We start from the raw sequence: 16,214 nt of genomic DNA on the forward strand, positions 1-16,214 counted from the left end.
CCGATCCATGGAGGCCCCAGCTCACAACTTGGAAGGGTTAAAGGACCTGCTGCTGCTAACATCTTGGTGCCAGATACCACAGCACATCTCGATGGGTCAGGGCTGTTTTGGCAGCAAAAAGGGACCAACACAATATTAGAAAGGTGGTCATAATGTTATGCAGATCAATGTATATAAGCACTGGTATCATATGGCATCTTGCACTATTTCAGATATATGAAAATGACCGTCACCGATACAAAATATTATTAAGTCAGTAACGACAGTATTGCCTGTGTACTAATTCGTCCTGTGTTTATTGCAGATTGACATGACAGATACTTATAAGCTACCAGCTCTCCTGAATATTGGTTAAATACTGTATGAGAGTTATTAAACATCCAATTTGAGGCAGGAACTAGATCAAAATGTCTATTCCCTTTAATCGTAGATTGTTGTCGTGTAAAGGGAAAATGAATGTTAATATCTAGATTGGACAGCCATGATAAGCTTCACCCTTATTCACCTTTATTTCCTCTTTTCTGACCTAAATAAACAAACCTGTGGCGATGTTACGCATTCAACCAAAAGCACAGGTGGTCGAGTGGCACGGCAGTCTGCTACTGTGGAGACGTGGGTTGTAGTTTCTGCGGCGTGACGCAACTGGCTGCGTCTGGGAGACGGAAGGCCGGACGGGGATTGACCTCGTAATGTCTGGCCAAGATGACTGCATGGTGGAGTAATACTTGAAATATACACTGATGAGGCATAACATTATGACCACCTCAGTGACTTATCATATAGAAGCACTTTGTAGCTCTACAATGACTGACTGTAATCCATCTGTTTCTTTGGATAATTTGTTAGCCCCCTTTTATGCTGTTCTTTAATGGTCAGGATTCTCAGCACTGCAGTGACACTGACATGGTGGTGGTGTGTTAGTGTGTGTTGTGCTAATGGAGTTCTTAAACACCTCACTGTCACTGCTGGACTGAGAATAGTCCACCAACCAAAAACATCCAGTTAACAGCGCCCCGTGGGCAGCATCCTGTGCCCACTGATGAAGGTCGTCTACATCTGCCACGTTACATCTACCAACCAAGTTCAACCAACTAGGTAGGAGTGTCTAACAGAGTGGACAGTGAGTGGACACGGTGTTTAAAAACTCCAGCAGCGCTGCTGTGCCTGATCCACTCATACCAGCACCACACACACTAACACACCACCATCATGTCAGTGTCACTGCAGTGCTGAGAATGATCCACCACCTAAATAATACCTGCTCTGTGGTGGTCCTGATAATTGAAGAACAGGGTGAAAGCAGGCTAAAAAAGTGGACTACAGTCAGTAATTGTAGAACTACAAAGTGCTTCTATATGGTACGTGGAGCTGATAAAGAAACATGAAGGTGGTTTTAATGTTATGGGCCAGAATCTTGCAAGAGGTCAAAGCTGACAATGCAATGGGGGTGAAATTGGAAAAAAAATCTATATAGCAAAAAATAAATAATAAACTTTGACAGAGTGACACATAAATTAAAACAAAGGTTCTACAGTCAACAGATTTAGCAGCGACGTGCTAGTGAAGATGTCTGGAAAACAGGTTCGTAGAATTCTTTCATTTTAAATCAGGTAATATCTGCGAATGCAAGTAAACACATCCAGGCTGATTCGTCTGATAAAAACAGGTGTGTTCAATAAGATGTAGTATAGTTCAACAGTGTGTGTTAAGGCATTGTGTTGTATTTTTCACTTGCACAAACAGTCCGACTAAAAGATTCATAAAGTTCATAAAAAAGGCTTTCCAACAAGCCCAAATCATCCCCTGCAGTTATTTTTCCATTCACTGTAAAAACCTACGATTAAAACCCATTACAGACACCAAAAATGCACCACATAAATAGTGGTGTCGCAGGTCTATTTCTCTTTCCTTCTATATTTCCTCTCTGAGAAGAAAAACCCATCCAGTGTAGAGCACCTTTCATCCTTTTCTGTCACTTCAAAGGTAGTAGTCCAGTCGGCTGGCGATCCCCTTGCAACCCTTTGAGGAAAAGATACGCTCTTCTTGAGGGAAAAAACTCATTTCTCGCACCATTGCCTCTACCGCTATCTCGTTAGGTTCGTGACCCTTGTTGGCCAGCTCGACTCGACCGCATTGCAACACGTGTTTGTACTCCAGAGGAAGAAAGGGAACGAAGAAGTCCACCAAGTTCTTGTCTATTAGGCTAGTGTGCCAGAGCCCACCTAGGAAGATAAAGCCAGAGTGTTAGCACTTTATTTACTGATCTTAACAAATGTACACTATATGGTTTAAGGAATATGGACATATGACCAGTAGCTTGTTGGACAGCCAATTTTAAAGCCTTCAGTCGAAAGAGGTGCTGCACGAAAAGGCAGTTTACTTTACTCATCATCCCAATGGTATTTAGTGTGGTTGAGGTTTTGTTTGTTTGTTTGTTTGTTTACTAGGGGTGTGTTCGAAAACCTAGTGCGCTCTCTACATAGACAGCATTTTACGTCATCCTACAGCAAGAAGGTGCGGTCCTTTCTGTGTGGAGTTTGCATGTTCTCCCCGTGTCCACGTGGGTTTCCTCCAGGAGCTCCGGTTCCCTCCCACAGTCCAAAGACTTGCAAGTGAGGTCATTAGGTGTCGAATACATCATGTCGAATATATCATATCGAATCTCAGCTCTGCCTGCTGGCTAAGGCTGAGTGGCCACATGAACAACAAATGACCTGTTGTTCAGATATGGGCGGGACAAAGCCGGATGGGGACTCTCTCCCATGACTAAGTTTTCAAACATAAATAAATTATTATTGATTTTTAAGTTTTCGGTACACAAAGGGAGATGTTAGATGACATGCTAGTGCGCTGTGCCACCTCATCCCATTGGTTCGAATGGCATAAGGCTAACTCTATTAGCTTACTTAGCGTAAACTGATGGAATCGCGGTCTAAGTAGCGCGTTCGAAAAACATGGCTTATAAGTCGATGACTTTTTAGAATCCTCTCTACTGAGGTAGCTGCCTATGTAGGCAGTAAGACAGCAAGGCAGCTCACTAGGTCTTCGAACACACCCTAGGATTTTAACGTCATGTGGTTGAGGTAAAAAACTTCATGCTGAAACACCTAAACTCATCAGTAAAAAGGGTTTTTTAGCTGGTGTGTCCATAGCTCTATTTGAAATGATGCTCGACACCTTGTGTCTCTGTGACTTTCATGGGATTCATGAAACTTACAATCCAGACCTAATACAATCCAAGTAACTGAATTATAACCTTGCTCAGGAGCCCAACAGTGTTGGTTTGGTGGTGTTAGGGCTTGAATTAGGGACCTTCTTATGAACAGTCTAGTACTTCAACCACTTAGCTACCATTGCCCAGTGAATTCCAAATCTAATAACATAATTAAAGGATTGATTGTAATTGTACATACTATTCTTGTTGTTAAAAACAGACAGAGACAGCACCTCCTCCAGGTCTTTTAGCTTGATTTCTTCTCGCTCTTTGCCTTCTCTCCAGAAATTCAAAGCCACTTCAACAAGCTTTTCACCCCCAGCATTACTATAGAGAAAAGACACATTTACATTTTCGGCATTTAGCAGACGCTCTTATCCAGAGCAACTTACAGAAGTGCTTCAATAGTAAACATTACCTTACTCTAGTTTAAATAAACAACAGTCCGAGAACACAAATCTGCTAAAACCCTGTTAGAACCAAAGTGGGGTTTTTTTGTTTATTAGTTTGTTTTTTTGCAAGAACGGTTATAAATTTAATAGCATCTGGAACAACATAAGCTAAGGTAAGCAGTATTATGGATTTTTTGCTGTGTTTGGCCGCTGTGCCGTAATTTGCAATGAAAACAAAACTAGTTTAAATTAGTTTAAGCTTTTAACTGGTACCTAGGAAAGTAAAGGCACTAAGTAAAATGGCTAAATACAGTCGCTAATCTGTTGTTGTATGTTGTATCTGAACTTACATACTATTTGTTTATTTCTACGCTACATTTCCAATACATGTTTTGTGTATATTATATTGACTCGTGACTCGACTCGGACTCTAGCCTAAAGACTCGTGACTCGACTCGGACTCTATCCTAAAGACTCGTGACATGACTTGGACTCTAGCCTAAAGACTCGTGACTCAACTCGGACTCTAGCCTAAAGACTCGTGACTCGACTCGGCCTCTAGCCTAAAGACTCGTGACTCGACTCGGCCTCTAACCTAAAGACTCGTCACTTGACTCGAACTCTAGCCTAAAGACTCGTGACTCGACTCGGACTCTAGCCTAAAGACTCATGACTCGACTCGGACTCTAGCCTAAAGACTCGTGACATGACTCGGACTCTATCCTAAAGACTCGTGACATGACTTGGACTCTAGCCTAAAGACTCGTGACTCGACTCGGACTCTAGCCTAAAGACTCGTGACTCGACTCGGACTCTAGCCTAAAGACTCGTGACTCGACTCGGACTCTAGCCTAAAGACTCGTGACTCGACTCGAACTCTAACCTAAAGATTTGTGACTAGACTCGGACTCTAGCCTAAAGAGTCGTGACTCGACTCGGACTCTGGCCTAAAGACTTGTGACTTGACTCAGACTCCATCCTAAAGACTCGTGACTCGACTCGGACTCTAGCCTAAAGACTCGTGACTCGACTCGAACTCTAACCTAAAGATTTGTGACTAGACTCGGACTCTAGCCTAAAGACTCGTGACTCGACTCGGACTCTGGCCTAAAGACTCGTGACTTGACTCAGACTCCATCCTAAAGACTCGTGACTCGACTTGGACTCTAGCCTAAAGACTCGTGACTCGACTCGGACTCTAGCCTAAAGACTCGTGACTCGACTCGGACTCTAGCCTAAAGACTCGTGACTCGACTCGGACTCGTATTTTGTGACTTGTGAACATCTCTGGTGCTTAGTATAGAGGTGGGTTTTTAATCGTTTTTTAAAGACAGCGAGAGACTCAGATGTTCGGACAGACAGAAGAAGCTCGTTCCACCACCTGGGTGCCAGTACAGAGAAGAGCCATGATGCTTGTCTTCCTTGAGTCCTGGGTGGAGAATGAAGTCGAGCGATACTAGTGGCTCGGATGTTGCGTGGTACAGAGCGGGGTTTGATTAGACCATGAAGGTAGCTTGGTGCTGGTCCATTTTTGGCTTTGTAGACGAGCATCAGCGTTTTAAACTGAATGCGTGCAGCTACAGGAAGTCAGTGAAGAGAACGCAGCACAAATGTGATTAAATAGAATCTGCTAAATGATTCTACCACTTTAGTCACAGCCTCATCTATCAAATGATGGCTACCAATCTGGGATGGAGAACACGTGCTTCCTCTTAAGACATGTAATTCTAGCCACTACATTTTTTTTAAAGTGCTGCTCACAAAACATCATGCACAGGACACTCTGATGTTGCAGCAGTCTAATGTGCCAGCTACTGCTACTGCAAAGAGCTCACATACATGGACTGCCACTGGTCTAGTAAACAGAACCCTTTATAACTTGTGTATCTGGTTAAACACACCTGAGAAATACAAAGATGGCATTCCGGTAAGACACTCCATCCAAGTTGTCATAAAAATCCAAGAAGGGCTTGATGCTGTCGATCAAGCCTGGGTGCATCTTATCCATCTCGTCGAATATGAACATAGAGCGAGAGCATCGGGTCACATTACCCTTTATCCACTGCTGCAGGTTCCTCTACAACACAAAAGCATTAACACGACGGGTCATGCCTAATATTAAAATCACTTCTACATTATTAGAATTACAGACGATTAAAAAGGTTAGTATAAGTTATTATAATATTTATCATAGGCTCTTAGTGCTCTATTACCAGCATATTACACAGGTGAACCACTTGCCCATTTAGAAGGAGGCCACATGTTGTACTTTGGGACATTAAGTTTTTATACACTGATCGGCCATAACATTAAAACCACCTCCTTGTTTCTACACTCACTGTCCATTTTATCAGCTCCACTTACCATATAGAAGCACTTTGTAGTTCTACAATTACCCCCACAGGACCCCGACAGGAGAATAGTCCACCAACCAAAAATATCCAGCCAACAGCGCCCTGTGGGCAGCATCCTGTGACCACTGATGAAGGTCTAGAAGATGACCAACTCAAACAGCAGCAATAGATGAGCGATCGTCTCTGACTTTACATCTACAAGGTGGACCAACTAGGTAGGAGTGGACACGGTATTTAAAAACTCCAGCAGCGCTGCTGAACAGGGTGAAAGCAGGCTGAAAAGTATGTAGAGAAATAGATGTACTACAGTCAGTAATTGTAGAACTACAAAGTGCTCCTATATAGTAAGTGGAGCTGATGTTATAGCTGATTAGTGTATATTCCTGACCTGTGGTCCAATTTTCACTTGAGACAAATATCACCAGTATGCTTTTTAATAAGTATGGGTTCTTCCACTGCCCTACAATGTAACTGATGGGAGTATAAAGGGTGATTATTTTCTTTCTGTCTTATCGCATTTGCAGAGCTTTTGATCCTTCTCTGCAGACAAGAATAAAACTCTTTTCTACTCATAATCCAGTCCCTGAAGTATTTCCTTAAGGGTTTTTACACCATAGGCCCTTATAACCAGACTGTGTAATCAGGTTATGTTTATATTACTGTATCACACTGTGTTTTTATATGGTATTATATTCTTGTATAGTTTTGCATACGTTTGTTGTTTTATGTAGCACCTTTAGGTCCCAATAGAAAGTTGTTTCATTATGTACTGTACCTGTATATGGTTGAACTGACATTAAAAATTCACTTGACTTGAAAGCTGAAAATATGTTACAGTATAGGATTAAGTAATGCCGTGTGGTTTACCTTGTACTCATTCAGGTAGTCTACATGGGAGAAGTGTGCCGTGGCCGTAAACAAGTGCACAAATTCACTTTTCATTCCTTCACGGTAAACGCTTTCTGCAATCAGCTGGCTGACGTAATTCTTTCCTGTGCCGGTCCAGCCGTGCAGCGACAAGACGAGGGGCTTCTTTGGGTTTTCGTTGTTCATGAAGCCAGTCACGGCTTTGCGGATGACGTGAGTCGCTATATGCTGCCCAAACAGCTTCTGCTGCAGTGCCTCTTCAAGACCTTCGAGATAAAATGATGAGGAATTAAGCATAATATCAGCCATAACATTAAAACCACCTCCTTGTTTCTACTCATTTTATCAGCTCCACTTACCATATATAAGCACTTTATAGTTCTACAATTACTGACTGTAGTCCATCTATTTCTCTTAAATACCTTTTTAACCCGCTTTCACCCTGTTCTTCAATGGTCAGGAATAGGGATGTCCCGATCACGTTTTTTTGTTCCCGATACCGATCCCGATTATTAATTTTGATCCCGATCCGATACCGAGTCTCAAACCGATACTTGTATTTTCTAGATATTGTCTAGATAAGAACTGGATAATACTGTTCACACAGTGCACACTTCAAGTACATTACAGTTATTCAAATTAATCCAATGTATATGTTTAACAACTAAATAGCTCTGCAGTGCTGAAGGGAAAAATGCTGCATCCAAACTATTGGCTTAATGTTTTGTATTTTTACAAAATCAATCAAAATGAGTGAGATAATTACAGTTTTACTTTAAACTTTACATTCGAAGAAAAAAAATCTGTTTAATGCAGTGATGCACTAAAAATGAACAGAAATCTGTGTAGCAGCTTAACTTGAATATAAGAAAATAAGTTACTTGAAAGCATTACAGTAAAACCTGAAATGGAAAGGCTCTTTTGTTATGAAGGAAAGCCAGTTCTTAAAGTGCTTGTATTGTGAAAAGGGTTTGATGGACGTTTGTACACGAAGTGAGTGTGTTTTGACCCTTTAGGCCTTCCATAGAACATGAAACAGCGTGCTCGACTCAACTGTCCGGTATTCGGTACCGTAACAGAAGTTAATTAAGTGTTAAACACTCCCGACAATATGTGAATATACCGTGTATTTATTTCTTTATTAAACGAGTGCATCACTACGTTGTTTTGTAAACCGGTGTGATCCTTGACTCACACACCATATAAACAGTAAAATTCTACAGTAATGAACGCAGCTCTGCTACTACCGGCTCGTGAAGCGCTCGCATTACAGACGTTACACTTCACTGTTGGACTTGTTTTACCTTCCAGTTTAAACTACTTCCACACACCGGACATGCTGACGTAAAACAAAAGATCGGGATTAAGATCGGGTTTAATAAAGCCGATTCCGATCAATTAAAAAATGCCTTGATCGGACCCGATCCCGATCTTTGAGATCGGATCGGGACATCCCTAGTCAGGACCACCACAGAGCAGGTATTATTTAGGTGGTGGATCATTCTCAGCACTGCAGTGACAATGACATGGTGGTGGTGTGTTAGTGTGTGTTGTGCTGGTATGAGTGGATCAGACACAGCAGCGCTGCTGGAGTTTTTAAACACCGTGTCCACTCACTGTCCACTCTGTTAGACACTCCTACCTAGTTGGTCCACTTTGTAGATGTAAAGTCAGAGACGATCGCTCATCTATTGCTGCTGTTTGAGTCGGTCATCTTCTAGACCTTCATCAGTGGTCACAGGACGCTGCCCACGGGGCGCTGTTGGCTGGATATTTTTGGTTAGTGGACTATTCTCAGTCCAGCAGTGACACTGAGGTGTTTAAAAACTCCAGCAGTGCTGCTGTGTCTGATCCACTCATACCAGCACAACACACACTAACACACCACCACCATGTCAGTGTCACTGCAGTGCTGAGAATGATCCACCACCTAAATAATACTTGCTCTGTGGTGGTCCTGTGGGGATCCTGACCATTGACAAAAAGCATGAAAGGAGGCTAACAAAGCATACAGAGAAACAGATGGACTACAGTCAGTAACTGTAGAACTACAAAGTGCTTCTATATGGTAAGTGGAGCTGATAAAATGAACAGTGAGTGTAGATCAATCCATCCATCCACCTATCTACCTGTCTATCAATCTATCTATCAATCATATCTATATATTCTATCTATTCTATCCATCCACCTATCTACCTATCTGTCTATCAATCAATCAATCAATCATATCTATCATATCTATCAATCTATCTATCTATACACTGTGGGGTAGTGAAAAGCTCTTGGTTGCACGTCTTTGCCCTGAGTAGGAATAGGAATGTGAACAAGCCTGTCTGGGTCTGTTCTTATGTGCTGTTTTCTTGGTCATACAGCTGTTCTGATTGAAATATCTTAACACCTTTGTTTCATTGTGTTCTTTAGATAGCTAGAAATATTTAATATTGGAAAGTCAAAGGTTTAGACTAACCAACATACACTTGGTCATTCAAATGGTGTCTGTCTTGGTTAGCACTGGGGGAAGTAAAAATAAAAATAAACGTAATAAATGTAAATGTAAACACATTCTAAGTGAATAAAGTATTATTAGTTTGATGAGAATGTGAGCAGCTGTTCTGTGTCCAGGTTGATGACGGGGAAGTGAGATGGAAATCGAAAGTAAACAATATAAGCGCTATGGAAGCAGCACATATTCAGATAGCTGCATGTGTATTTATACAGACATGTATGTTGGTTTTACTATATTTGTATTAAATGCACTTACCTGTGCCGTTAAATTTAATATTCTTCTCACTACAAGAGTTAAACAAATAGGAATATAAACCTGCCAGGCCTGATCCAACAACAAAGCTTGTTAACGGTTCTAATGAGTGTACCAGCACACTCGTGATTATAATATAATGCAACAACGTCCTAGCTGTTCTTTTCATTTTTAATAACTCGGAGATATATTTATATGTTTGGCAACCAGACAAGTGAATGAGCGCCAGCTAGGAGCAAAAAACTTCCGTTTTTAAACAGGGACATCCTGCAACATCAAGCGACGCGAAAGGCTGTGTTTCATATCCCTCCCTGATCCCTGACCCCTATTCCCTAATATAACAAAAAGTGGAACATGGCTATTCTGTAAACCTCACTTTACATCATTTGCATGTACGCTGACACCTTTTATGGGGCATAATGTCATTTAAAGAGCACAGTGTATGTTCTCTATTATGCTTTTAAACAATAATACAAAAAAGCTAAATAACGCACTACAAAGTAAATACGGTCTGATTTGGGATACAGCCATGTGAAGGGTCGGTTATGAACGAGTCCTGTCCTCGAATCGGATATTTTAGGTAAACCTAGGGAGTCGACTCACTGTGAAGTGTTTGAATCTTAAAGGTTTGTTTTAAATTTAGGGATGTAACGATTTTTCCCGATTTTTCCCTAAGTTTCCTTTTATTATTTCTCTTTAAAAAAATAAGTAAATAAAATACTGTATTTGTGCTTATCTTTTATTTATCTAAATAATGAATGCCCTTTTATTTCTGAGGTAGGTACAAACTATGCAAAACATACTGCACATTTGCCTTTTTGTGAACTGAAATTTAAAACAAATCCCACATTATATAAATAAACAAATAATACAAATAAAGTATCCTCACATACATAAATTTGGCTGGAAAATTCCCTACCTGGCAACTTTGTGAAGTGCCGTCGATCAGGCGAGGTGAATAGCGCCAGTGCCCTCTGCTGTTTAAAGTAAATATTTATTCATCTTAAATAAATAATCGATTCGAATCGGTTGAACCGATTTTTAACTGTCTTGTGGTGCATCGTTACATCCCTATTTAAATTAAACAGGGACATCCTGCAACATCCAGTGACGCGAAAGGCTGTGTTCCATATCGCAACCTGATCCCTATTCCCTAATTAAAACAAAGTGGACCATTGCTATTCTGTAAGCCTCACTGTACATCATGGCATGTACGGTGACACCTTTTATGGGGCATAATGTCATTTCATGAGCACAATGTATGTTCTCTAAATAACGCACTAAAAGGTAAATACGATCTGAATTGGGATACAGCCCTGTGAAGGGTCGGTTATAAGCGAGTCCTCTCCTTTAATTGGATCTTTTAGGTAAACCTAGGGAGTCGACTCACTGTTTCAAAGATTTGTTTAAGAAAGAAAAGTATATGTTGAATTAATTGAGTGACTATAATAATCTTAATAATTAAAAAAAAAAACACCTATTGGAAATGTAGCTTAAATCTGTATACGTTTATTGTGGATTTTCTGAAAAAATAACCAAATTTGCTGGGTCAGAATGTACATGCAGCAACTTAAAGAGCATTGAGGTTTTACCAGCACCATATGTATAACTGAAGTTTGTACCATGGCTTCTTTATTACCCAGTGGACCACGGTTTATCGCACGCTTTTGTTTTGTAATGAAAACAAAACATATCAGTTTAAGCTTTTAACTGGTACCTAGGAAAGTAAAGGCAGTAAGTAAAATGGCAAAATACAGTCACTAATCTGTAGTTTTTTTTTATCTGAACTTAGATTATTTGTTTATTTCTACACTACATTTCCAATATATGTTTTGTGTACTGTATATTATATTGACTCGTGACTTGACTCGGACTCTATTCTAAAGACTCGTGACTTGACTCAGGACTCTATCCTAAAGACTCGTTACTTGACTCGGGACTATTCTAAAGACTCGTGACTTGACTCGGGACTCTATCCTAAAGACTCGTGACTCGACTCGGACTCTAGACTAAAGACTCGGACTCGACTCGGACTCTAGCCTAAAGACTCGTGACTCGACTCGGACTCTAGCCTAAAGACTCGGACTCGACTCGGGACTATTCTAAAGACTCGTGACTTGACTCGTGACTCTATCCTAAAGACTCGTGACTCGACTCGGACTCTAGCCTAAAGACTCGGACTCGACTCGGACTCTAGCCTAAAGACTCGTGACTCGACTCGGACTCTAGCCTAAAGACTCGGACTCGACTCGGGACTATTCTAAAGACTCGTGACTTGACTCGGGACTCTATCCTAAAGACTCGTGACTTGACTCGGGACTCTATCCTAAAGACTCGTGACTTGACTCGGGACTCTATCCTAAAGACTCGTGACTCGACTCGGACTCTAGCCTAAAGACTCGGACTCGACTCGGACTCTATCCTAAAGACTCGTGACTTGACTCGGACTCTAGCCTAAAGACTCGGACTCGACTCGGACTCTATCCTAAAGACTCGTGACTTGACTCGGACTCTAGCCTAAAGACTCGGACTCGTATTTTGTGACTTGTGAACATCTCTGCTATATGGTCATAAGTATGTGGACACCCCTCCCATTTGCTACAACATTTATAGAAGATGTTTTACCATGTTTTATAGTAGATATAAGGTGTTTGTGCCCATTCAGCCAAAAACCAGCATTTGTGAGGTCAAGCTACTACATGGAACAAAAAAGGCCAAGCTCACAGTCAGTGTTCCAATTTATTTCCAAAACTTCACTTCAAGTGAGGCCAGGGCTCTGATCTCACAGATCACTGGAGTTCTTCAATAGCAAACCATGTTTTATACACCTGCCATCAATGGGTGTGGCTGAAACACCTGAACACGCTAAAAATTTACTAGTTGGCCATAAACTCTGTAGAAATTGTATAGTACATCAAAAACTGAACTTCCTGTTGATGTACACGTTAACTTCCTGTATTAAAACAAGGTTAAAATTGGTGCTACATACCAGTTTTGTTGTAGGAGATCCACTCTGATCTGCAACACTCCTGGAAGTAGTACAGCACATTGGGATTACTGGCAAGAAATCCAGTAACAGCGGCGGCGATCCCAACAGCAATACTGGTAGAAATAGGTTCTAACGCTTCAGCCATCATTATCCTGGAACTCCATCCTGCACACAACATTACCACCAAACTCCAACTCACCCGCATTTTAAATCTTCTCTGCTTCAGCAGAAGCTAAATGTACAAAACTACAACTAATGACCGATGAGCTTTGTATCCAACCCGCCACTCGTATCCACCAGTGTTGTGTTGTGCTCTTGCGCATGCGCAAAATGTCCGCTGAATTTCAAATAATCTTCATAGAGATCTCAAAGTAGAAATGATTTGGAGATCGCAGATATCGCGCCGCGTTCACTTAAGCTGACTTTTGGAACATGTCAAGTGTTCTTCAATACAACTCTAACTTCAAATGTATTAAACAACAAACTAATTCAAATAACTAACTGAGAGCCAGTGCAATACAACTACTCAGTACGACTATAAATGAATGAGCTAAGTCGAGGCTTTACTGTGGCTGGTTAATGTTTATGTCTACTTGACACAGATTGGATATTGGACTTTGAAACAAGTCACGTGTTTCCTGAGAAAAAAAACCCCAAATGTATTAATATATACTGTATATACAGTATATATATATATATATATATATACACGTATATACAGTATATATATATATATATATATATATATATATATATATATATATATATATACATACAGTGGGGGAAATACAGTAAGTATTTGATCCCCTGCTTATTTTGTAGGTTTACCCCCTTACAAAGACTTGAACAGTCTATAATTTTTATGGAAGGTTTATTTTAACAGAATAAGAGAGACAGAATATCAACAAAAAATCCAGAAAAAATACATTAAATAAAAGTTATAAATTAATTTGTATTTATTTAAGGGAAATAAGTATTTGATCCCCTACCAACCAGCAAGAATTCTGACCCCCACAGACCGGTTATGTGCCCATGAGGCACACAAATTAGTCCTGTCCCTGTATAAAAGACTCCTGTCACAGAATCAGTTTCTTCCGTTCAAATCTCTCGACCACCATGGGCAAGACCAAAGAGCTATCAAAGGACGTCAGGGACAAGATTGTAGACCTGCACAAGGCTGGAATGGGCTACAAGACCATCAGCAAGAAGCTTGGTGAGAAAGAGACCACTGTTGGTGCGATCATTCGAAAATGGAAGAAATACAAGATCACAGTCAATCACCCTCACTCTGGAGCTCCATGCAAGATCTCACCTGGTGGGGTAAGAATGATTCTGAGAAAGGTGAGGTCAGCCCAGAATTACACGGGAGGAGCTTGTCAATGATCTCAAGGGAGCTGGTCCACCAACCAAAAATATCCAGCCAACAGCGCCCCGTGGGCAGCGTCCTGTGACCACTGATGAAGCTCTAGAAGATGACAAACTCAAACAGCAGCAATAGATGAGCGATCATCTCTGACTTTACATCTACAAGGTGGACCAACTAGGTATGAGTGTCTAATAAAGTGGACAGTGAGTGGACACAGTATTTAAAAACTCCAGCAGCGCTGCTGTGTCTGATCCACTCATACCAGCACAACACACACTAACACACCACCACCATGTCAGTGTCACTGCAGTGCTGAGAATCATCCACCACCTAAATAATACCTGCTCTGTGGTGGTCCTGTGGGGGTCCTGACCATTGAAAAACAGCATGAAAAGGGGGCTAACAAAGCATGCAGAAAAGCAGATGGACTACAGTAAGTAATTGTAGAACTACAAAGTGCTTCTATTTGGTAAGTGGAGCTGAAAAAAATGACAGAAAGTGTAGAAACAAGGAGGTGGTCAATGACTTGGATTTCAACGTTTGGACATCCACGTCTTGCAGGTTGAAGCCCCTGGCACTAGATGGCAGTAATATCCCTGAAATGAACAGCTTACTTGGCGTTTTCTTGGTTTTAATCAATTCATTTGTTTATATGTGTAAAACTTTTTAACTATTTGTTTTAGTGATTATACACTTACACACACTGTAAATTTAGGACAACCCTAGAAAGCAATTGCAAGGTTCCATCACCCTCTACATTGCCTGACATTATCAAAAGACTCATGGCATTACTAGAACTTTCTTTGCATAAAGGGTAATGCCCCAAAACCACTACTGAATGTCCATGAATGTTGAACCTTAGATGACAAATACTTGGGTAATAGAAAAAGACCTTGAACATGAGATTAAATGGTATCCTTAGATAACAATAATTTCAACTTGATGGCAACATGTCTCTCTATGTGCCTATGGTACCAACACACATACAGTTGCAATCATTCATCACCCCAAATCAATACAGCAAATGAACAAAGAAACTGAGTGATGTTATTTAGAGTAACAGGATATTTTAACACTATATTACAGTTTTTAACCCTTAATTGCTGATTCTAAAATCTACCACTAGCCTGCATGACCTAAAGTTGGGTTACAACATGATTAAAAAATGGGGAACTCAATAACAACCCTTCATTTGCTTCAGTTGTGAGATTTTATATAAACAGTAAACACCACCCAGAGATTTATTGAAGGTGTATTGCAACCATGGTGAAAACTAGGGAGCTGTCACGAAAGCTGAAAGAGGACGCAATGCATATAAGAAGATTGGTAGTAGTATCCAAAAGTTTATCTCAGGGCTCAGAGGCACCTAGGATGGACCTTCGCACAGTAGAAATGTGTATTGTGGTCAGATAAATCAGCATTCCAGGTCTATTTTGAAAAAAATGGACCATCCAGACTGTTATCAGCAACAAGTCCAAAAGCCAGGGTCTGTCATGGTATGGGGCGGTGTCAGTGCCCTTGGTAAAGGCCATTTACACTTCTGTGATAATACATTGAGTACATTGAGTACATTGAGATCTTAGAGCAACATGTGCTGCCTTCAAGACGTCGTCTTTTCCAGGGATGTCCAGCATTTTTCAACACATGCTGCACAAATTACAAAGGCATGGCTGCGGGAGAAGAGGGTACGGATACTGCACTGGCCTGCCTGCAGTCCTGACCTGTCCCCAATAGAAAATTTTGAAGGGAAAAATGCAACAACGACGACCCCGTACTGTTGTACATAAGAACGGGACGAAATAAAAGCTGAAACACTAAATCACTTGGTCTCTTCGGTGCCAAAACGTCTTTTAAGTGTGGTGAAAAGGAATGGCGACATTACAAAGGGGTAAATGCTTTACTGTCCCAGCTTTTTTTGGAATGTGTTGCAGGTCTGAAATGCAGGAATGGATGTTTATTAATAAATGGAATGAAGGTGAGCAGATAAAACATGAAATATCTCAGGTTCTTCCAGTTCATTTTTTATTATGTACATTTTCCATGCCGTCCCAACTTTTTCTGATTCGGGGTTGCACATTAGAAAAACGGGCAAAGCTTTACCACAATACAAAGGATAAAGTTAGCATTATAGAACGTATATTTAATCAATTAAATATTTAAAATACGCGTAATATTGGGTTTAAGGACATAAAACAGCGATATAAAATGTAAACAAACGGTCCATGATTCATGATAATTGACACACTGAGCTGGTGAGCTGAATGACAGGTGGAC

At 40.7% G+C, this 16,214-nt stretch overlaps 1 protein-coding gene across 2 annotated transcripts; it reads right to left on the bottom strand.

Annotated features, from left to right (window-relative positions):
• Positions 1-277: 277 nt before the first annotated feature.
• tor1 (torsin family 1) lies at positions 278-12,840 on the bottom strand. 2 transcript variants are annotated; one of them, XM_063011289.1, is made up of 5 exons: positions 12,575-12,840; positions 6,828-7,093; positions 5,508-5,683; positions 3,414-3,541; positions 278-2,222 (listed from the first exon to the last, which is right to left on the bottom strand). In XM_063011289.1, exons 1-5 carry the CDS (start codon positions 12,777-12,779, stop codon positions 1,978-1,980), a joined length of 1,020 nt encoding a protein of 339 aa, XP_062867359.1. In that variant the 5' UTR covers positions 12,780-12,840; the 3' UTR covers positions 278-1,977. The 2 variants fall into 2 exon arrangements, with proteins under 2 accessions (XP_062867359.1, XP_062867358.1); XM_063011288.1 differs by lacking the exon at positions 12,575-12,840 and adding an exon at positions 9,589-9,772.
• Between the last annotated feature and the right edge of the window lie 3,374 nt (positions 12,841-16,214).

This window comes from Trichomycterus rosablanca, chromosome 16 (assembly GCF_030014385.1).
Source record: "Trichomycterus rosablanca isolate fTriRos1 chromosome 16, fTriRos1.hap1, whole genome shotgun sequence".
Lineage (NCBI taxonomy): Eukaryota > Metazoa > Chordata > Actinopteri > Siluriformes > Trichomycteridae > Trichomycterus > Trichomycterus rosablanca.

Coding starts and splice junctions, on each gene's coding strand:
- tor1 (XM_063011289.1), bottom strand. CDS start 12,779: ATGCGGGTGAGTTGGAGTTTGGTGGTAATGTTGTGTGCAGGATGGAGT. Junction 3,542..5,507: donor GCCATCTTTGTATTTCTCAG/GTGTGTTTAACC, acceptor TTTTCTCTATAG/TAATGCTGGGGGTGAAAAGC. Junction 2,223..3,413: donor TGTTTTTAACAACAAGAATA/GTATGTACAATT, acceptor TTATCTTCCTAG/GTGGGCTCTGGCACACTAGC.